Source organism: Centroberyx gerrardi, chromosome 1, assembly GCF_048128805.1.
Source record: "Centroberyx gerrardi isolate f3 chromosome 1, fCenGer3.hap1.cur.20231027, whole genome shotgun sequence".
Classification (NCBI taxonomy): domain Eukaryota; kingdom Metazoa; phylum Chordata; class Actinopteri; order Beryciformes; family Berycidae; genus Centroberyx; species Centroberyx gerrardi.
The window spans coordinates 28,890,094-28,912,880 of NC_135997.1; the positions used below are offsets into that span (position 1 = coordinate 28,890,094).

At 41.9% G+C, this 22,787-nt stretch overlaps 1 protein-coding gene across 1 annotated transcript in view; it reads left to right on the forward strand.

The window, feature by feature from the left end:
* Positions 1-8,627: 8,627 nt before the first annotated feature.
* The window catches only part of kif13ba (kinesin family member 13Ba), a 52,215-nt gene continuing 38,055 nt past the window's right edge, over positions 8,628-22,787 (forward strand). Inside the window, exons 1-2 of the mRNA XM_078291251.1 lie at positions 8,628-8,697; positions 18,033-18,126. Of these exons, the coding sequence (XP_078147377.1) occupies positions 8,628-8,697; positions 18,033-18,126 (164 nt within the window). The remainder of the gene's footprint in view (positions 8,698-18,032; positions 18,127-22,787) is intronic.

Consider the following 22,787-nt stretch of genomic DNA (forward strand, 5'->3'; position numbering starts at 1 on the left):
CAAAGAAACATAAAACTTCAAATAGGATCAAATCTGTATAGATAATGCTAGTTTTTACACATACATGAAGATATATAGGGATCTATTTGTCTATTTGTCTCCAACAGGTTTTCAGTGGGGAATCTGAAATGATAAATATTTGTCTGATTCCCAACATTTGTATAAGCACTCATGAAATGCCTCTCATCCAATTACAATGTGTGGTCAGGAACAAATGAATATTTATGCTCCTCCTGGTTATTAGGTGTTTTGAGTTAAATACCCTGCTGTCTGCCTGACCTGAGCATCCATCACAGACCCAGAGGGGAAAACCCCGGGATCCATTTTTACCCACAATCCAGTGTGCTGTGACGGTGGTCACCGGTGCGGCTTGCTGATTATATTGTGCTGCCTAAGTAATGAGCCCACGGCCATAAAGCTGCTGAAGTCATTAACCTAATAGAGGCCGCTGTAATGGACGGCCATATTCTGGCATAGACCTGAGCCACCGAGGCCATAAAGAGCAATCTCCCCCGTCTCCGGCCCAGGACTCGGCTTTCAGCCTCATACCTCAACCCCCCACCCACCCACCCACCCCCCCCACACACACACACACACACACAGACACACACACACACACTGCCCTAACCCCAGCCCTAACCCCGGCCACGCAGGTAGCAGTCTGCACAGAGCCAATAGGCAATAAAGACAATTGTATTAAGCAACCATTTGAGATCCCATTAGGGTTTGGTTGGCTGGGAATGAGCTGGTGGTTTGGGGTTCGGAGGATGAGGGAGGAGAGACGCCTCGCCTCGCCTCCTCTAATGGACAGGATGACATCACGTCCCTCCAGTGCTCAACTGTGTCTTCGCTCAGCTCGTGTTCTGATGCTGAATGATGTTGAACGATGGAAATAACCAGCAGCCACCGGTAAAACACCGGTCAGTGTTGTCTGTGTCTGGTTAGTTCGTCTTGTCCGCAGGTAGCCAACTGACATTTGGAGTCCTGTTCTGATTAGCTGGTAAAACCATGAAAATCATGGAAAGGAAAGTGAAGGATGATGGAAAACATCATCAACATACTTAGAAAATTCTGTGGAATGTAAATGTAAATTTAAAATAAGTACAATATTAAATAAGAGCAGTATCTTTTGAGCCTTAATGAGAAGCAGTGGACTGGAGCAACGCAATTCTGTCATAAGGATTATGGCCAACTGCATTAGTGTGGTTTTACACACACACATTCTCAAGCGTACAATTGGGAATCATCAGCATAGTTGGAATACAGCTTTGACCAATCAGATTGCTTGGTTGAAACTATACCTGTTGTATAATATACCTTGTCTGTCAGTCTGCACAAAGTTCAAGTAATGTTCAGAAACACCAACACCCGTCTTTCAGCTAATCAACACGCACACACACACACACACACACACACACACACACACACAAATAGACACACACACACACACACACACACATCATCTCCTGCTTTTGTCTGATTAGTGGCCGGAACAATTACTGTAATCGTGTCATCTTAACGAAGGAGCTGATAAGGAGTCAGGCCTTCCCCTCCACCCCTCTGCCCTTATCACTCACATCACCCCACACACACACACACACACACACACACACACACACATACACACACACACAGAGGGCAGACAGAGATAGAGAAAGGGAGGCAGAAGAGGGGGGGAAGCTCCATCTCTTACAGTTGTTCACAATCACTTCCTCACTGAAATTGGTTGTATGAATAAAACATCCCAAACATTTCATTAGCTACAAACCTATAAGCTTCAGTCATCTGTTTTCACACAAATTACAGATTTGTTGAACTTTTATTTATTTATTTATTTATTTTGCAAAAGCCAACACCCAAGTCTCTCCATAAAGCACAGGTAACTGATTTTTTGGGGGTTTTTTTGCATAGAAAGCACTGTCACTCAATATACAAAGTTGCAGCCATTATAACTCAAGGGATGCCAACAATGAGTATATACTGTATATCCTTTATTTTAGTTGAGTACTTGAGAATTATTTTTACTTAGATTTTTATTCGTATTGTACTGTATTCCTGTTTGTTTCTCTAACTTTTCTTCAAAAGTTGCTTCTTGCTTGTTTGAGTTCATCATTTGCACACTTACATAATTTATGTAGATTACATAGCATGTTGTTGCAAAGTGAACAATGCATAGAGTTTGGTTGTTCTGTGTTTTTAGTGTTTATGTCACCAGTCTGTCATGGGTATTCAGAAGTATTTCAAGTGTTAAGGCATTTGATGGCTTTTGTGTGCCATCAGAATGGAAGATGGAAGACAAAAGGGTTTTGAGTACAGGAATGAATTTTGTCTGAGGTTTGGCCAGATCAGTGATCTATTGTTCTGGAGATGAAGGGGTGGCAACATTGCGGAGAGAGGGAGAGGAAGGGTGACGGTGAGAGGAGGAGGAGGAGGAGGAGGAGGAGGAGGAGCATCCGGGGTTATCATCCAGGTCTGGATCCATCATGCCAGGTCATACCTCCTGCTGCTTAGCCAGGGAGAACATTGCGTCAGTGTGGACCAGGTCTTGTGACCAGACAGAAACCCAGACAGGATGCACACAGACAGAAGTCCTATTTTCTGTATTTTCTTCTATTATGTGTTCTGTATGTAGAACACTTTACATACCCCATCCATATTTGCTGACATGTATACAGTATTTTGTTGTTGTATTTGTGTGTTTAGCTAATACAGCAAAAGTGTGGAAATAATATGCAAAGTGCCAGTAATGCAAAAATATCAATATTTACAGTATTATCATTACTGGCAACTCCCTTCCCTATTTATGATTATGTGTTTGGCTAATAACATGGTAATAAAGTAAGTGTAACGTCGAAAATGAAGGTGTAAGCCCACTGGTAAATAAAGGTATTCATAGTTGTTTTTCATTGAGCACATCAGTGCACAATTAGTTGTTACAAAGATCTATTCTTTTGATGGAGTGTGTGTATCCTTTGAACACAAAATTCATTTTTGAGAAGACATAACATGGTCTGAATGTAATGCTTCCTTTTGCAAAAGATTTATGAAATTTTGCATTTTGTGTCTGTTTTAGTATTGAGTTTAGAGTTTTGAGAAAATTAAGTGTAATTTCAGAAAATGTGTATAAACAGTGAAAAACGTACTTACTTATTACTGTATATTATGTATATTTATTTGTATGCAAATTAATTGACCTAACACACCCAATCAGAGTGCCCTTGAGCAAGACACTCCCTGTTTAAAAGTGGACATGCATTTGTGTCTCAGAAACTATTTCCTCATTACACTGAGTGGGAGACGCTGATTGAAAATGCAATTTAAAAAGGAGCATCCATAATAATCTTCAAAGCCCCTGCCCTTTGCGTAGGGAAACCCCTCAGGGTCTCAGTGGCTCTCATCCCTCCAGGTTTCCCTCAGTCGGGGGGAACTCAGACACACTAACATTTACTTTAAATTAACCAGCTTGGAGGAAGGCACAGACCTGTGGTGCATTTAGCTGAACAGCAGATCAGCAAACAGCCCAGCCTGGAAATAATACACATTTATGCTTTTGTCCTTACTCTCTTCTGATTAGGGAATAGTTTTTCACCAGCAAAAAACATTTTCAATGAGTGTTCAGTTCAGTAAAAATAGCCACAAATTCTCTGCCCAAAATTTACTGTTTTTTTTACTCTGCGCATAACCAAAAAGACAAAAACTAAAAACATTTCACATATATATTTATTTTATTCTCGTTAGTTTTACAAGTAGTTTTTAGTTCTTGCTGTATATTTCAGTGCAACTTTCATTTTCCAAACCCACATTCGACTGTCTTCTACAGTTGGACATTGGGAGCTGCCCAGTAAAATATAAACGCAGCCAAAAAGCATTTTAAACGTATCCAATAAGAACAGACGCTGGCCTGTTTGTGGTTCCTGGAAACAGAGTCAGAGTGATATCTCTTTGCGTTTTCCTCCTCTCTGCCTCTGCTCTGCAGCACTGTGTGACCACAACAGTTGAACACACTCTGTCTTTTCCATCCGCCACTTGAGAAGGTCCCAGTTCACGTGGGGAAAGGGGGTTATTTTAACTGAGGTCCGGTGATAAAGTGGTAAATAAAAATGATGGTAACTAACCCTAACCCTAACCCAAGGCAAACAACCACTAATATAAACAAAATCAATTATATTTTCAGAAAAGCATTATTTTTTCCCCTTTAAACTATAACTTACATCAGTTTCATACTATATCTTATGATGTAAACTTTGAATTTATGCCATGAAGAGTTATGTGAAGGTAAGCCTCTTAGTTTCAGCCACACTGCAGCTACATGTTGCAGCACAGTGTCCTCTAGTGGTGTCGACACACTGCTGCCTACAGTCTGGTCTCAACTGCTCCACTGGTTAGATCCTTCTGTTCAACAGCCTGTGCATCCTGTTGCTGGTCATTTGAAAACAAAAATGACCAGCAGCTACCAGGCAATTGCTGATGCATTTTGGCTGTGACTGGTAAGTTTGGTAATCAACCGTCATTTGGAGGTGCCACTGTACTCTAAAAAGGGATCTGCCAAGAGACTAATTCGTCTTTACATGGGGTGGAGGCCGGGAATTGAAGCCTTCTTTGACCAGGCTTGAGTGAAGCTCTGATTGGCAGAGAAGTCTGGTCATCCACACCATGAGGCTTCCTCCTGATGAAAACAAGACTACATGCCCAAAAAGTTGAAACTTCACGTCCTCGTGTCTTGCAAAACCCCTTTGAGTTGAACTGTAAATCCATTTTGTGTGTTGCTGTAATAGCTGTATAATTTCTGAATGAAAACAGTGTGGAAAAATAGAGTTTAGCCTGGAAATGACACTAAACCATGAAAGCTGGTCCAGACTCTCTGGAGGTCGAAGGGATTCTATTGGCCAACAGAGGGTGCCATATCACAACTAATATTTCACTTTTACTTGTAGTAACTTCCATTTTTACATTACATTTTAAATGCTTCTCTGCAGTGGACTGGTCCCCCTGCCCTCGCGGGTAAATAAAATAAATGAATTTTAAATACTGAGATAGAGTAGGCCACATTCACACATTTTTAACCGCAGCGACTTATAATATGAGTAGGAAGCTAGGGGTTCAAGGATTCATTCTGAGGATCACATCTGTGACCTTTCCATTACAGGACAGTCTAAACCCCCAGAGTGTCTTCATTGTTATCCTGACCTGCACCATTTTCCTCTAATGCAGGACTGCCTACATTAAGGCCTGTGTGAGACGAATTTGGCCCTCTACAAAGCTCATCCACATTCATAACTCATTCAAAGGCGTATCAGCACTGCTCTGCTGTGTGTGTGTGTGTGTGTGTGTGTGTGTGTGTGTGTGTGTGTGTGTGTGTGTGTGTGTAATCTCATGAATGAAGTGGTCCATAATCTTTATTATAAATGACTTGCTTTGCTGCAGTCCAGTGCTTGCAGGAAGGCTTAAATCCAGCGTTGTATTTCACATTAGATTTACATTCCTCAGGCTGTTCTTGGTATGTTGTTCATGGATTCCATCATCGTCCTTTTCCTAATTTTTTAACCTTTATTTCTCCAGCTTCACATACAGTTAGACACAGTCACACTGGCAGCTGCCCAGTACATCCACAGTCTTAACCCACTGAGGGCCGTGCTGACGTTTCGACCTTTGACCCCCCATGTCTAAATGTTTGGGCACTTCTGTTCTCATGAAGATGATCCTCTTCTCCAAGTTCTCAGAAACAACATAAAAATTTGGAACAAAAGCGCTATAATATTCTATATTAAATAGAACGTCAGTTATAATGTAACTTCATAAGGACCCACACAATGTTTGTTTATGTTTTACAAACCACTTATAAACCATTTACTAACCATTGTAAACTTAATTTGCCGCGTTATAATAGCAGTCCGCAAAATGCTAATTTATGTTTTATAATTCATTAGTTATTCATTTATGACTACTTAAACTATTTTAAAGTTTTTAAACTGGAAAATAACAAATTACTTGTTAACTAAGGCAATCAAAAGTAATTGATTTAATGTGTTCACAGTTATGATACAACATATGAATAATTGATTTAGTAACATATCATTACTTAATGATATAAATAAATAATGTACATGATATCATTTATATACATTATATCATTAGCAATTGATGTAGATATACATTTTATATTTATAATTTCTAGTTTATTATAAAACTGTAGTTCCTTCAGTGTTCAGCAGGTGGCAGAAACATTCTAATCTCTCTAATGTTCAGATTTCCATTTGCAAGGGAAGAAGATGTGTCTACTTCCGGTACTTGATTTTCAAAATAATAGTCCCAGTTTCTATATTGACATGACAAAGTTTGTATTACATATTTACAGAAGTGGTTAATAGATAGATAGTAAGATACATTTTCACAAACTTGATTAATCTTTGACAGCCTAATACCTACCATACAGTACTGTATATTGCAACTACAAGGCATTTCAGTGGTGATTAATTCTGTCTGACTTGACATCAGGTACTGGAGGTCCCATTCTCTGTAGCCTTCAAGAACTGTTGTCCCACTTCTGAGGATTATAATGGACTTTACCAGATACTAGACATCTTTCCAAGTTGTGTGGTATTGGTATATGTTCTTAAATATATTTCCACTTAGGCACTTTGTATTGTTGTACTGTATTGTCATTTGTCCTGTTTTGTTGTACTGTCTCGTTTTTACTCTTATGTGCTGTGACCCCAATAAAGTTTTTTATTTTGCCGTGCACTTGTGTAAAGTGGAATTGAATTGAATTGAATTGAAATGAATTAAATTGAATTGAATCTAATTGAATTGAATTGAATTGAATTGAATTGAATTGAATTTAACTGAATTGAATTGAATTGAAAAGTTGCAACAATGTTCGTAAAAATGGCTTTATTTTGAAAGTTATAATCGGAAGTGCTCTGTGTTATTGTACATAGCTTTACACTAGTGAGCGGAAGTGTCGCGTGATTTGGGGGCTCTAAACCAGACGCAGACTGAACACAGCTGGTAATAAACACATTTTTCCATGTTTTATCTAAAGAAATGACGGCTGTTGTTTACTCCATTTTTTTCTCGTGGATTATTTGTAGAGTCTAAACCGGACAGCAGACTAGCCCAGCCTGACCGTTACTTTTATTCGCTTATTTAACGTTAGTCAGCCGGTAATGATCCCCGTCAGTGGGAAACCGGGTCGTGGTCGTTGCAGCAGCAGACCATAAGACACACAGCAAAAAAACCCATAACAATTTCAATAGGAATAGAGAATGGAAAAGGTAAGAGTGGAATTATGTATATATACTTAACCGACAAATTTCAACGCTAGAACATGTTAAGTCTACATGAACAAATGCAAGTATTGAAAAAGTATAGCATTTGGAGGGTGTGCAAAATAGCAGTAGTAGGAGTAGAATAAAAAAAAAAAAGTATGTTCAGTAAGTAACGTTAGGTAAATAAGTAGCTAAAGCGTAATAACGTTTAAATATGAACTATACAATAAATGGGCGGAATATGAAAATATGAAGAAAACACAAATAATGAAAATTGCAGTTGCAAGTAGTTCAGGTATTATAAACTATGTACATTTAGTTCACCTCTAAATGTACATAGTTTTGAAATGAAGATTTAATTTTGAAAGATTTGTGACCGGAAGCTGGGTTTGTACTACTCCTAGCTTGACAGAGGCCCGTTTTCGTCTTCCCTGCTAGCTTGTTAGAAAACCTCCTTGACCGTTAACGCATCTGACACAAAACACAACTAGTAACAGAAAAACACACAGCCATGTTTCTATAATGGTACACCACAAAGCAGAAAACACTCACAGCTTAAACGTTACTGATCCAAACAGTTTCTGTCTGACTTGTCTTGGGCTAAAGTTACCGGTACAGTCCAGTTTGACAGATAAAAGTGAAACTTAGCATCTTACGAGCGACAACTTTCGCGCTTTTACTTTGAAGGCGAAATCTGCCAACCGGAAGGGTGGGTGCTGCTAGCTGCTTGTAGCTCGACACAGGGAGGATAGAGCGGATTCCATTGGGAAGCTGTAGATAAACGCCAGTAAAAACTAGGGAAATCTTTCGCTTGTATGTGTCGGTTAACGGTGTCACCTCTGGGATGAATCCACCACGGTATGTCGGTTAAATGCTGGTTAATGTCTGGGCACGTTAATATAGTAATATGGTAGGAAATGGTGAAAACATGCTCCTTTCCTCCTGCTGCTTTCCCACACTTAGCCTCCCTCTCACTTTGCCTGGCAAATTAGCAGGCTAGCCCGTTTTTGTCTTGCAGATAGCATGTGTTTGCTCAGTCTAATCCACCAGCTGCTGTAATATCCAGCTAAACGCGTTTACTTTTCTCCTTTTCCCTTCAGCTCCCACACCTCTGCGGATATATATTAGCCTGAACGATGAGCAGAAGCAGAGGATAAGCAGCGGCTGGCTTCCTGCAGGATTTCCCCAGGCTTTTTGTTTTATTGTGGAAATGCCTGGTCTGTGGAGCAGCACTGAGCGGAGCTAGCTGGCCGACTGTCCGGCTAGCGCAACGTTTCCAGGCTTTTGGATGATTGTTGAGCCGGGGAGCTGATTTATTTTGGATCAGCACTACCTCCCTTCTCTGCTGAAGGAGTCAGGATGGGGGAGCCCAGCCTGGACGACTCCAATGTCAAGGTGGCTGTTCGTGTTCGGCCCATGAACAGGAGAGGTGAGAGTCTTCAGACTGCTGTCAGCTCAGACTGATGGTATTATGGATAAACTGCATGTCAGATTAATATGATTATGGATAAACTGCATCTCAGGTTAATGTTCTTATGGATAAACTGCATCTCAGGTTAATGTTATTATGGATAGACTGCATCTCAGATTAATGATATTATGGATAGACTGCATCTCAGATTAATGATATTATGGATAGACTGCATCTCAGATTAATGATATTATGGATAGACTGCATCTCAGATTAATGTTAGTATGGTTAGACTGCATCTCAGACTAATATTATCGATAAATTCCATCTCAGATTAATATTATTATGGGCAGACTGCATCTCAGACTAATACTAAAGATAGACTATCTCAGATTAATATTATGGACAGACTGCATCTCAGAATGACATTATCAACAGGGCACTAATTTGACTTCAGTATGCCCTATTTAATTTCCTGGGAAGACTCAGGAATGGGCTGCCAGTCAGAAATCACCATCCATTAGTGAAATGAGCTGCTGTAGGCTGAAAAGCTGCCGACTGCTGGCTCTGGGCGGCACATGGTCGGACAATGCTGCCATCGGGTTTCCCTCGTGGCTGCGTGTCATCCAGGCTAGATTTAAAGCTGAGATCTACTGTTAGAGCGTCTGGACAGTCTCTTCACTGTCTGATACCGATGCCAGTCGCTGCATGACTTGCTGCAACAGTAGGCTCAGTCAGTAGATTATATTGATGGGATAGCATTGGACAGGTTTGGTTGAATGAGGTCAAAAGCAATACCTCAAACACAGAAAAATTATTCTCAGAGCCTGTGATAGGGCATTAGTGCACTGGTTTCCAAAGTGGGGTCTGGGGACCTGCAGGGGTCCCAGTGGGTCCCCAGCAAGATGAGGAATGGTTTAATTTTACTGTTTCATTTTCTAGAAATTAGCTGCACAATGACAGACAGAAGGACAGAATGCATAAGGTGGCGTCTTTTCTGATCAGAGGTTTTACTCTTGGCCCTGTGATCTCCCCACCAGCAGTGGGCCAACATGCATTTCCGCTCTATACAACAATCTGACAACAAAAATCATTTTCAGAATGAGGTCCCTGACCACATATATTGTCCCTGACATTAGAAAAGTTTGGAAACGCCTTCAGTAGCGGAGCTATATATCACACTGATACACATCAACATGTGTCATCACACTTCTCCTAACATGAGACCGAGTAATGAAGGCACAGTGGCACGCCTCCCCGTTTAATGAATCTGCATGCACGCTCAAACAGCTCGGTCAATTATACTGCACATTTTCAATGCTGCACGCAGGAAGACGGCGATGACATTTTCTGTTTGAGTGCCAAGTCGGGTTTGGCCGTGGGATACCATGTGTCCCCGTAAAAGAGGAGGAGGAGAGCTGCTGAGGCAGAGTGGGTGACCGACAACCGGCAGAATGAATCACGTGTCTCCCTCTCTCTCCCCCCCTCTGAGCCGGAGAAGTCGGTCACAAGACCAAGGCAGTGGATCAACACTCTGTTCCCATAGGCAGAGATTTACCATGCACCCTGCTGCAGAAACACACAGCACTCAGCGTGGCATTTTTCATTGTCGGATAAATTTTTTTATTTTTTTTTTTTACACAAAAATGGCGTGGACAGTCCATTTATCTTGGGTATTTTATTTTACAGTTATTAAGTAGAGGGTAAATATAGAGCAAGAGAGACTCAGGAGATAAAGGTCTGATGGGATTCAATCCCATCACATGTAGTTATAGAGGTGGGGATTTAATTACATTCCATTCATTTCTAATGGGAGACAACTGTTTTCCTGCCTTTTCATGTTCCTGACCACATCCCTATATGTCTTCCTCTTCTGCTGTCAGTGTCCGGGCTGCAGAATAGCCGTGAGTCAGGAGACATTTAGTAGTCTAAGCTTCTCAGGTGATAGGAAGCCATATTTACCTCTGACTGCAGCCATCACCACCTCTCTGCGTTTTCTTTAATTAAAAAGAAAATGTCCAAGGAGAGTCGATTGAACTCCACGCAGCAATTTGTCAGGGTTACTTTAAGTCTGAGAGTGAAAAAATCAATACTATGCCAGTGTTTATGTGAGTCTACACCCATTAGAGTTAATTTAACATTAAAAAATTTTGAACAGCCCCCCCCAGAGCCATATCAGCTCTGTGAGTGGACAAACAACTCTCCAGTCAACACTTTTCAACTCCAAATAACTGTCACTGAAAAATCAACACTTACTAGCACTGGAAAATTTGTGGACATTTGTGCATGGTCTTTTCCAGCTCCACCTTGATTCCCATTCATACACACCTGCCAAGTCTTTGTGGGTGCGGAGAGTGTTACTCATTCACCTTCCTCATGCGCATTTTCCCAGCCGGTCCAGGGATTCAAACCTGTGACCTTGGAGCTACAAGCCTGCTCTAACCTCTGTCCCCTCTCCCATGTGTCTCTGGTTGAAGAGGAGAGGTGGTGTAGCTGCCTGGCTGGACAAAGGCAGGAAGGGAGTGAGTCTGAATGAATATTTGCTAATGTTGCGTAATGCTCCATGTTCCCATGGCTGTGGCCTTCGAAGAACAGAGCAACCCCCGGCGTAGCAACGGCAACACCACGGCCAATCAGCTTCCTGGCTGATGTCAGGGCTATTGTGCCAAACCTCAGCACCGGTAGCCCAGGGAAGGACCGGAGAGTAGGCCAGTGGAAAGTGGGAGCAGGTTATGGAGAAAGGAGAGGCAGATAACAATGGGTACATTTTATCCTTGTGACCACTACGCATCACACTTTCCCTTTTCCAAAGCAGGAAGTACGAGCTGCAGCACTAGAGGCACGTGGGTAATGTAGTTAGCAGCAGGTGCAGAGAAGGCAGAATGGAAGAGCTCTGTCTCACACTCCCTCTATGTCTCTGTCTCTCACTTTCACTCTCTCTCTCTCTCTCTCTCTCTCTCTCTCTCTCTCTCTCTCTCTCTCTCTCTCTCTCTCTCTCTCTCTGTCAGTCCTTCTGTTTAACTTTCTCTCTTTCTCTGATTCTTATGCTCTCTCTCACTTTCTTTGCTTTTCACTCACTCTTTCTCGCCATGCTTTTTGCTTTGTAGTCTCCTTGACAGCAGAAGACTTTGAGGGTAGATTCTGGTCCTGTGACCTTTGCCACAAAGTTTCCATGGCTCTGCCCCCATGTTCCTGGCAGGAACAGGAGTATTCAGCCTCTCTAAACAGTGCTCTCTGCAGCCTCAAATCCTCAGCTCGCCTGGTTTGCGTGGATGGACACAACCAGCTTCTTCTCTGCCGTAGAGCTGTTCAGGTTGGGCTTCCCTGTGCTGTAGGGAGCGAAATGACCAGCAGCCCAGCAGACAAATGCTTGTAGGTTTTGGCTGTGGCTGGTAAGTTAGTCTACTTTGGGCAGGTAGCAAACTTGTGAAGTGGCTTCTGAGTTCTTTGATCCACCAGCTGTTGTGGTTAGATGAAAACGTCAGTCCCATGCTCCGGTCTTCTGTGTTTCTTAGGAAAACAAGACCATGCTGGTCATTAGGGATGTAACGATACATCTAGCTAATCGTTTGGTTTAATACACAATACTTGGTTTGCAGTTAGAAGCTGACTTTTTCAGCCACTGGCTATATTTACTGATGGATTCCAAAACTTACCAGCCAACTAGAATAGGACTCCAAATGATGGTTGGTTACCTGTAGAGTACACTAGCTTACTAGCCATAACCCAAATTTACTAGAATTCAGCATGTGGCTGGTGGTCATTACCCAGCCTGACAATGTATATGTGATGTTGATGTTGGTTATGAATATTGTACCTTCGAGGCACATAGCGATATGAGTTGCTTTTGATTAAATGTTAGCCTCATGGAGATGGTAAGAAACAAGCTAACCATCCAACATCTAACCTACGTTAGGATGTTGTCACTTATTAAGAGAGAGAGACAGTGCGCACTGCCATGAACAAGCTGACAGTGTCAATAGAGAGTCCATGTCTAGGCTAGCAGTACAGCTGGCTGTGACAAATAACAAACAGCAACGGCAGCAACAACGTGGGAACAGCTTATAGGTTTAGTTGGCGTGAAATAGTGTTATCATGATGCCAAAATTCTGACTTCAATAGCTGCTCAGCTATCATGGTTTCTATTTTAAAATGATGCCACCATCAAAATAGCAACTGAAACCATAAAATAACATGAAATGTTTTAAAAAACAATAATTATGCAAGAAAACGGCCAGTGATAGTTCTTATAGAAGAGGGGAACTGAAAGTACATTAAGTTTTTCCTGCAGACACATTTTGCTGACATGCAACTTCTTTGACTGCTCTTACATACCAGCTCCAAAGCAGAGAATATGATTATCTACAGTCATCTGGAGCATGATTTTCTAGGACAAATGTAACTTAATCTGTATATAAATAGCTACGTTTTTAGGATTTACATTTGAGTGTGAAATTTGTGCAAGTTGACGATGGTAAATATGATGAGAAACTGGAAAAACTGAAAAAGTACTGGTACTTTGAAACACTACTGTGAATTTCCGGGGGCAACCGGAAAGGGGCTTTCCTTAAGGCCCTGACACACCAAACCGGCGTCAAAGAACCAGCGGCGACAAAGGCCGACTGTTGCGTCGCCTCACGTCGCCTGCGTCTGGTCCAAAAAGTTGCACTTGAACACACCGCAAAGACTACACCCAACGGCCAACTAGCACGTACGTTCTGGGAAATAACTCTCCATACCATATGTCTGATAAGAAGTTGCGAATGGCACTGGCGTTGTCAGCCCTTGGTCTTTTGGTTGTGGAAGAAGAAAGGAAGAGGCAGAGGCGAAAAATAAGGAGAAACCGCACTAGATGGGTGAAATCATGAATACTCCAGCGACAGGCTCAAGGGGCTTTCCCGAACCTGTGTTGAGAGCTGGAGATAAATGAAACCTCCGATTTTAAAAATTTCACTCGGCTCTTTCTTGTTCAGTTCCACATGTTGAAGGAATTTATCAGTCCAATCATCAAGAGGCAAAACACGAACTACCAATCAGAGTGATCTCTCTCACCGACGGGCTCTGCCGCCGATTCAACATGCTCAATCGGCCGAAAAGCCTCCAACAGGGGTCCGACTAGTGCCGACGGTGCGGGACACACCGCAAAAACTAGGGACACAGACGCTTACCGACGGCCCGACATTGGCCGACCGTCGGCCTGGTGTGTCAGGGCCTTTACAGGGAGCAATAGAGGAGGGCAAAGAAACGTGAGCCACATCCTTATCTTATCAACCAGGTTAAATAACAAGAATCTGTCATTGAGTTTCTTGGCTGGTTTTACTGTAAAAATGAGCCTCCAGGTTGCAGAGGAAATTCTCCACACACTCAGTGGGGTGATCCGAGTTATTGAACTTGTGACCAGAAGGTTGCCGGTTCTTGAAAATGTGGGTGTAGAGAGTGAATGAGTGACTCTTGCCCCTCAGTCAACAACTACTGCTGAGGTGCCCTTGAGCAAGGCACTCCACTCCAGCTGTTCCAGTGGAGCTGCTTAGTGTCCAATGGTAGAAGACTGTGGTTGAACTGGGAACTGCAGCTCCCAGTACCAACAGACCCTTAGTCAACATGGCTGGTTAAATCGGGGCTAGCAGTAGAAGCTGGCACTGAACCTGATAATGACAATACTACTATTTATGAACTACTGAACTATCTTAATTGGAGTAAGATAAGTCATAATCAGAGTGAGCATAACCTGATTAACACATTTCTTTCTGCTCAATTTTTCAATTTATTAGGCCGTTTTAAACGCTTAGTCCGATTTCTTTTGGGGTTTTTTCAAGCTGCACATGTCAAAGGTCAGCAGACGCAGACAAGAAAGGAGAGGAAGTGCTGGGAAAGCTTGGACCTTTAGACATATAGACCGATTATTAAATGAATCCATGTAAACCAGGTTATTGGAGAAATCGTGTCACTTCAGATCATGTGAACATACTCGCTAAAAGTGGAAAGAAAGAAAGAAAGAAAGTCTTGAGGCAGCATCCAGTTGGAAGGTGTGTGTGTGTGTGTGTGTGTGTGTGTGTGTGTGTGTGTGTGTGTGTGTGTGTGTGTGTGTGTGTGTGTGTGTGTGTGTGTGTACTGCCCTTTTGACTCTTGTATCAACATGTTGCCTTTTTACAACTACAGCGGACATTCTGAATGAAGTGACATGTTTCCCTCCTGCCAAGTGTTGCATCATGATTCTAATAGGTCACGGTCAGTGTGTGACTGGGTCCTCCTTCGTGAGACGTGTTGTTATTGCATGTGTGTGTGTGTGTGTGTGTGTGTGTGTGTGTGTGTGTGTGTGTGTGTGTTTGTGAACTGATTGTCTTGGTGACGTGACCAGTTCCTGTGTTATTGATTAGCCTAATTCTCAGGCCAAGATAAAGACCATTTGCATTTTCAAAAACGGCACAGTATTGTAGTGTTTAGAGAGACTGTCCTTGAACCAGAGGACCCAGGTTCAAGCATCCACCCTGCTGAAGTGTCCTTGAGCAAGACACTGAATCCCTACCAGCTCCAGGGCTGCTGTTCTGTAGCTGAGCCTGACCTCTGAGAAAAGAGGATTTCCCTCCAGGGAGCAATAGAGGAGCACATTATTAAAATAGGGAAAGTGAATAGTGAATTTTACAACAGTCTACACCTATTAATTGAGGATTGCCTGTTGGCCCAGTGCCTGTAATACGCTGACTTGGGCCAGTCAGTGACCCAGTGACCAGGGCCAGTCCCTAAATAAAAAAAAAACTGTCATCTTGTGATAAGCCTGTTATCTTCAGAGCTGGTCAGACTTGTGTGGAGTGAACATGGTGGCAGCTACTTCAAACTACAAAGCAAAAAGAAAAGGCTGCATTTTTTCCTCATGGAAGCAACAGTTTCCTTTGGTTGAAAATGATAAATCAATCCCTGCAATGTTTTGTACTGTTTGTCTGTGATTTCCCAGTAAGGCAGCTTGAGTCATTTTTAAAAGCACAGGCTATTACCACAAGCACACACTGGATGCCCATGAAAAGTTGGCAGCACCTAGCCTGTATGTGGACAACTATCATTAGGTCTCTGGTCTCATTAATGTATTGGCAAGACAGATGAATGGAGAGATTGACCAGTCTCATGAATTTCCACTCTTGTTAATGTTTTTTCCCCAATGCCTCTGCTGGTTACATTTACAGAAGAGCTCAGGAAAGTTTTCAGTTAGTTATGAGTTTCAGCTATGAATACAGTAAGTGCAGTGAATTTTACAGAGTGGTTAAAAATAATCCATTTGAAATGTATTCACAACTGATCGGTTTACTTTGTATTGTTTTGCTATTGTGCATTCTGAACATTTAGGAGGAAATTGGTTATTTTATTTTTTCCTGCTGGCCCAGTGAAAGCGTACTAGACATGATAAATTGTGTAACCGTAAGGATGTACATACACCAAGTGGACAAATCATTAGCACCGCTCCTTAAGCTGAGTTAGAAATGGCCAGTTGGTGTTTTGTAGGCCAAGTGTTGCATCATGATGCAAACAGTCCAGGGTCAGTGTGTGTGTGTGTGTGTGTGTGTGTGTGGATTGATTGTCTGGGCTGGTCCTCTGTTATTGATTAGCCTAATGCTCAGTCCAAGGTAAAAGGCCATTTGCATTTTCAGAGTCAGTGTTTCAGTATTGGGATATTACACTGTTTAACCTCTCCTCCATCACTAATGCAGAGCAGGCTGGGAAATAACCAGCATCCACCAGACAAATACTGGTAAATTTTTGTCTACTCTACAAGTAACCAGCCATCATTTGGAGTCCTATTCTATTCTAAACATCTAGTTGGCTGGTAAAATAGGGAAAGTGGCAAGTAAATTTTGGGGTTTACCAGCCTCTGTGGCCGGAGGTCAAAGAAGGTTTGTTTGTTTCCTGCCCTGATGATGACAATGATACAGTGATATCCGTAGTTACCTGGCACTTCATACCCAAACTCTGTATCAGGACCAGCTGGTGTCTCCATGAATCAGACTGGCCAAGGGAATCCAGGTGTAATCTCTGATCTCTTACTGATTTACTGTACAATCATGAAGTCATGAAGGAGAGATGGAGATGAAGGACGGTTTATCTTGAGATGATTGAAACATGAATTATGGAAAAAGGAGAGAAATTGTACCTCAGTGTTTAGAGCAAGGCACTAACACTGCCAGGGTTATAGGTTATATTCCCATGGGGACCACCCATACTATAAATGTATGCACTCATGGTACTGTAAGGATAAGAGGGTCCACCAAATGGCTGATATGTTTCTTCTGTTTTGTGCACTTAGTGTGTACAGAAAGCTCTGTGTCTGCACCGGTCAGTGATAAAACTAAGTCCTGTTAGTCCAGTCGAATGAAGTGAGCGCTTATAATACAAGCGGTACTAAATCTGAAATCTAGAGTCTGTTGAGGTGTTTGGTTCCATGTTGAAGCAGTATTGGGTTAGGCCTGCATTACTATGTGGATTGACTGGCAGCAGGGCGGCCTATTGGGGGATGATTGGAGAGATTATCCCACAACCCAAAGGTCTCAATCCCCATAATGGCCATTGTGTCCTTGAGCAAGAGATTGACCCGCCTATTCATTGTAATTGAGTGTCAACTACATGCCTAATATGTAATATGTGACTAAGTTTTAGAGCAGTGCAGAGCCAACATGCTGTCCTATCTGCTCACCTGTTGGCCTAAATACATCTTAAAGGTTTATTTTTTACTTGCTTGCACAGTTCATATTTCTTCTGTATATATGGTCTGATTATAAGTGTTCAATGTACACTACATGTATCTGGTTCCATATGCTAAACTGTACATCTTATAGTACATATTACACATCCATTTGCACACATTGTATATATGCTGTAAATTTTCACATATTGTCCTCTCATACTCTCATTTTCCTCTCATTGTTATATATTGTTTACATATTAGTATTTTATATATTTACAATTTTCACCTTTTTCATAAGGCATATATTTCACAATGACTTTCTGCCTCAGAGAGTTCTGCTGCTTCTAATACTGCTGCTGCTATTTTGTACATCCTGTTAATGCTGACATCCATACTTATGTGTAACCGTCCTTTTGGTCTATTTTTATTCATATCCTTTTCTTCTTTGCTGTATCATATTACTATTTGCTACTGCAATGACCAAATTTCCCCACAGAGATCATTAAAGTTTCATCTAATCTAATTTATGTGATAATCATTAGAAAATATAATTGGGGATGCTCTAGTCAGAGGACATCTTCAATTAATAATGTAAAAGGAATCAAGGATAGCAAACTCAGACATGTTTGCATTGTGGTTCGTAGTGCTGTGGTTTTAACGCTGTGTGTTGTCTGCTCCACAGAAAAGGAATTAAACACTAAATGTGTTGTGGAGATGGAGAAGAACCAGACCATCCTCCACCCTTCAGGAGGTAACCTGGGCAAGGGAGACTCCAGGTATGTCTGTCGCTAGCTAGTTCATATCCAAGTATTTCTATTGAATGAATTCAGTGAATTATGATGTATTGAATTAGAAAGGTTGAATGGAACTTAAAAAAAGAAATGTCACACTTGTCATTTCTATCATATATAAGTCTCTGTTCTGGATGTATGACCATTAGTTAGAATATTGCCAAGTTCAGATGACATGAAATACGACCTACATTGTCAGACAGCATGAAATAGGACCTACATTAGCTGACACCAAAGAACAAGAACAACTTGTCCAATACTAATACATAGTAATCAATACTTCAAAGACTCTTTCCATTTCTCTGGTAGATGTCTTCTGGCGTTGCTCTGTTCTGTGTTCAGGAAGCTGATTTATTATCTTCAACTCCGCTGATGGAACCACACCTAATTCGCATTTTATTTTTCACAAAGTTTGCTCACAATTTGCATGAGAGTTGGATGGAAACACAGCTACTGTCTGTCTCTGTCTTTCTCTATGTGACCATAAACCAGTATCTCTGTGTCTGTGGGTTAAACTGGTTTCTGCTGTCAGTCTAGTTGGACTGTTCAGTCTCTCAGCTCTCTCAGTCCCTCTACAGACAGAGGGAGTTGTAACTTAAAAAATTAAGCTATAATAAATAGATTTCATCCTATTTGGAGTTTTATGTTTCATTGTCTTAATTCAGCAATCAAAAGGTTCAAAATCAGACAGTAAGACCATAATTGCTGCTGCACTGCCATCTTGGACCGAACCAGCTGAGCCGGGATTGGCTGTCTTCTTAATGCATTACTTCTGATTGGTGGAGCTGACTACAGACGCTTGGGACTGTCCTACCCAGAATGTCACTAATGTGTCAGAAACAAGCTACAGTAGAACGGCTGCCAGAGTAGAAGTAGTGATGAAAACTGGCTTCAGGCGGAGATTTGGTAACAAACAACAGAAGCAGCATGTGTTTCTTGATGTTAGTGGTGTCTCTGCCTGGGAAACAGACAGCAGGAATGAGAGAAAGACAGACGGAGAGAATTATACATGAAGAGATAGACTCTACTCCACTCCTCTCTTCCCGCACTGTGTTGGGTCATAACTCTCCACGGCCTGACTTCCTCCCTTTTTCTCAGCCCTTCCGTTTCCGTGGCAACACAGAGGGAGGTTAACCCCGGGTCACCGTCGGTGACCGTGAAGCCTCTTCCCCAAGTGAGGAGACGAAGGAAGAGGGGGGAAAAACCCTCGTTTGCTAGAGCATCTGTCGACCATAAACTTCCCCCGGTGACTTTTATGTGGAGGGCCAAACAAGAGCAGAGCTATCGTTTCTGTCTCTGTCTGTGGGTGACAAAGGCTCGAGGAGGCAGCAGGCTTTAAACATGCAGGAGGACGGGCCCGCCGGCTGCCGCCCTCAGCCAGCAGACACTCAGTTTTTTGTTTCCATATTACATTTAAAGATTATATTCGCAGCATTCTGCCTTACTCGATAGTAGAGAGAGACAGGAAGGATTGGTGGAGGAGGGGGGTGACATGCAACAAAGGTCCTAGGCCGGATTCAAACCCAGGACGTCGAGGATGCATGGTATGGCTTTAGCCAACTGGGCCACCAGGACGCTTTCATACTTGAAAAACACACTGGAGTTTTCTTTTTCAAGAGCTTACATACATAGAAACACAGACTAGAGAAAGACAGAAACGATCAACTAATTCAACATAAGATGGAAATTGAATGATGCTCGTGGGGAAATTGGGTCTTGGCAGCAGCAAATAGTAATAAGATACAGTAAAGAATAATAGAATATGAACAAGAATAGACCAAAAGAGGGTTATATAAACATACACAGCTGACATTTTTAACACTAGAACATGTTACGTCGAAATGTATGAATGAAAAGGCAGTGTTTCCCACAAGTTGTCGGTTTACTTTGGCGGCGTTGGGACAGAGGGTTACTGACGACTTACTGATGTTTCATTTAGTGAGTCCTGTAGCTCATATTTCTTCAGGCACTAAAGTCTCAATCTAGTATAAACTAATGGCATTGCAACATTAGCTGACTATTATCCTTCCAACTGATTCTCAAGGCAACGTTTCAGACTGTCTCTCCATTCAGTTTGTCGGTGCAGATATACTGCGACTGGAAGGAGCACAGATGCGCTGTGTCATAGGTGCAATGAATTATGGTCACTGTAGTTCACGCTTTCAGCGCTTCGCAGCATTAAATCTTGATTGTTTGAAAACTACACCGGCGAGAATCGCCAGCTTCATGCATCTCAGCACTTGAAATGAATCCAAAACAAAAATGTACTTGGCAGGCTGTTAATTTACCTGGGCAGACTGCCCAGATATTTACATTGTATTGGAAACACTGAAAGGTATGGATTATTGCATTAAGAGGATGTGCAATATAGCAGCAGTAGCATCCGCAGCCTACTGAGATGAAGGAAGAAAAAAAATGTATGATGTGACAAACAATATAAAATATATGCAATAGGAATTAAGTTATAAAAATATCAATATATACAAAATATAACAAATGAGAGAAAAAATTAGATTGTGAAGAAAACGATATAGCCTACAAGCTGTGCAAAAATGTGCTTTAATATACAGTAATACATAGGCCTAGATTACAGTGGGATGCAGCTGATGAGAGCCTCTCTCCCATAAAGCTTTTCTCCCATAGACTCTGTGGCAATGCTGAAAGGGAAGGTCTCTGCGTACCTTAGGTTGGAGAGCATTGATTTTTCTCAGAAATGATATTGTGTGAAGTGTGATGTGTTTGGGGGCTGCAGAATGTATGGGGAAGAGGATGGTCTGATGGGTTGGATTTATGTGTTTACTCGACCTGTGAGGGCTGCTGGCACTGGAGATACTGTTGTGGTGTGTGTGTGTGTGTGTGTGTGTGTGTGTGTATGGATGGGTGGGTGTTTTCCCATGAACCATCTCTCCCATAATGATCTGCTCCCACAGACCCTTTCTCAGATTCCTCTACACCTTCATATATATTTTATATTCTAGTCATTTATCTGACTTCCAGTGCGGTCAACAGTTGAATAAGCTTCAATTCCTAGATCACCAACATTTCAAGCAACCAATAGTAAGGAGGTCAAGGGTCAGAGGTCACAGCACCCGGTGGAGTAAATATTCCTGTGGGGGTGCTGAGGTTTAGGATTAGCTCAGTCTGTCTGTTGTGCTCAAAAACTTTCTATCCCAGAAATAAATGCGATGCAAAAGTAATGCAGTAAATGGTGCAGGACAGCTGGGAAGTAGAACACACATTTGTTGGTGTCGACTGTCTCTGCTGTAGAGCTTACTGCTGGTTAGCCAGTACATTCAGTGAAACTGAGTTATTGGTAGATTATGACTCTGGCTGAACGCCCTGCAGCTCCTGCATTAGCACAGATGTCATGTTTCAGTTTTTGCACAGCAGCACCCATTTATTTCTAATGGAAGCTGTTGTCTGTTTTTTTTCCTCCTGCTTTTTGTGTTCCTGGTCACACCCAGGCTGAGAAATTACCATCAGCCTCCAGCTAAATGCTGGCACACTTTTTCTGTGGCTGGTAAATTTAGTGTGTGGCAGCTTCCAAAACTCTGCCAGTCACTTTGACAGACTCGTCTCTGTTCTAAAAAGCATTTTGTCAAGTAGTGGGAGTGGCTGCTGAGTTTGAGAATCCACCACACACTGCAGATGGAAAAGACTACAGTCCTGACTAGTCTGGAGGTTGGGGATGTCCTGATCAACTTGTTTTTTTTGGTCTGCGATCCAAGTCATTTAAAATGTAGTATCTGCCGATACGAGTCCTGATCTGATATTTTTGTCATTATTTTTTTTTAAACAAACAGCTGCGTACTACAAGCATCTCTCGATCTAAAATCAGTAAAGTCAAGCGAGGAAAGATACGCTTAATACTCAGTTAACAACTGCATTAAGAATAAATAGCCTACAGCATGGCTACATTTCTTTTATCTTTAATAGTCTTTGCCATTGTTACCATGTTCAAAAACTAAAGTATAAAAATAGATACCTTTCCATTACACATTGAAAGCGGCTCTGTTGCTGCCACCCCTTGAAATACTTGCATTGCAAGCGTTACACGTAGCTGTGGGCTGCTGTCTGTCTGCAGTTGCAGACAGACAGCAAATAATTCCACAATGCAGACATGATGGTGCGACTGGCCTCCTTCCATGCCATGCGCCTCACTGCTGTAAGTGGTGGTGGATGACGACCATTTATACATATATTTTCCATGACAGTTGGCGTAAATGGAGCAGAGGGGAAGAAATTAAATAAATGGATTGGGATTTGATTGGGTGTTGTGTAGCTGATACCAATCAATCAAAATATGCCATGATCAGGTCGAATTTCGATCTTTGATATCGGCTCTGGACATCCCTACTGGAGGTGGTTGTGGGTGTCATTTAACTATATGCTTGTGCTGATTTATTTTAACCTTTTATTTATCCCGTGATCTTTTTCAGGCTCTTTTTCAGTGCCACCCTGCTTCACATTCATTTGTTCATCCAGTTTAAACCACCTGGAATTACAGAATAGAATAGTACTCTAAATGATGGCTGCTTACGAGTAGAGTAGAGTAGAGTAGAGTAGAGTAGAGTAGAGTAGAGTAGAGTAGAGTAGAGTAGAGTAGAGTAGAGTAGAGTAGAGTAGAGTAGAGTAGAGTAGAGTAG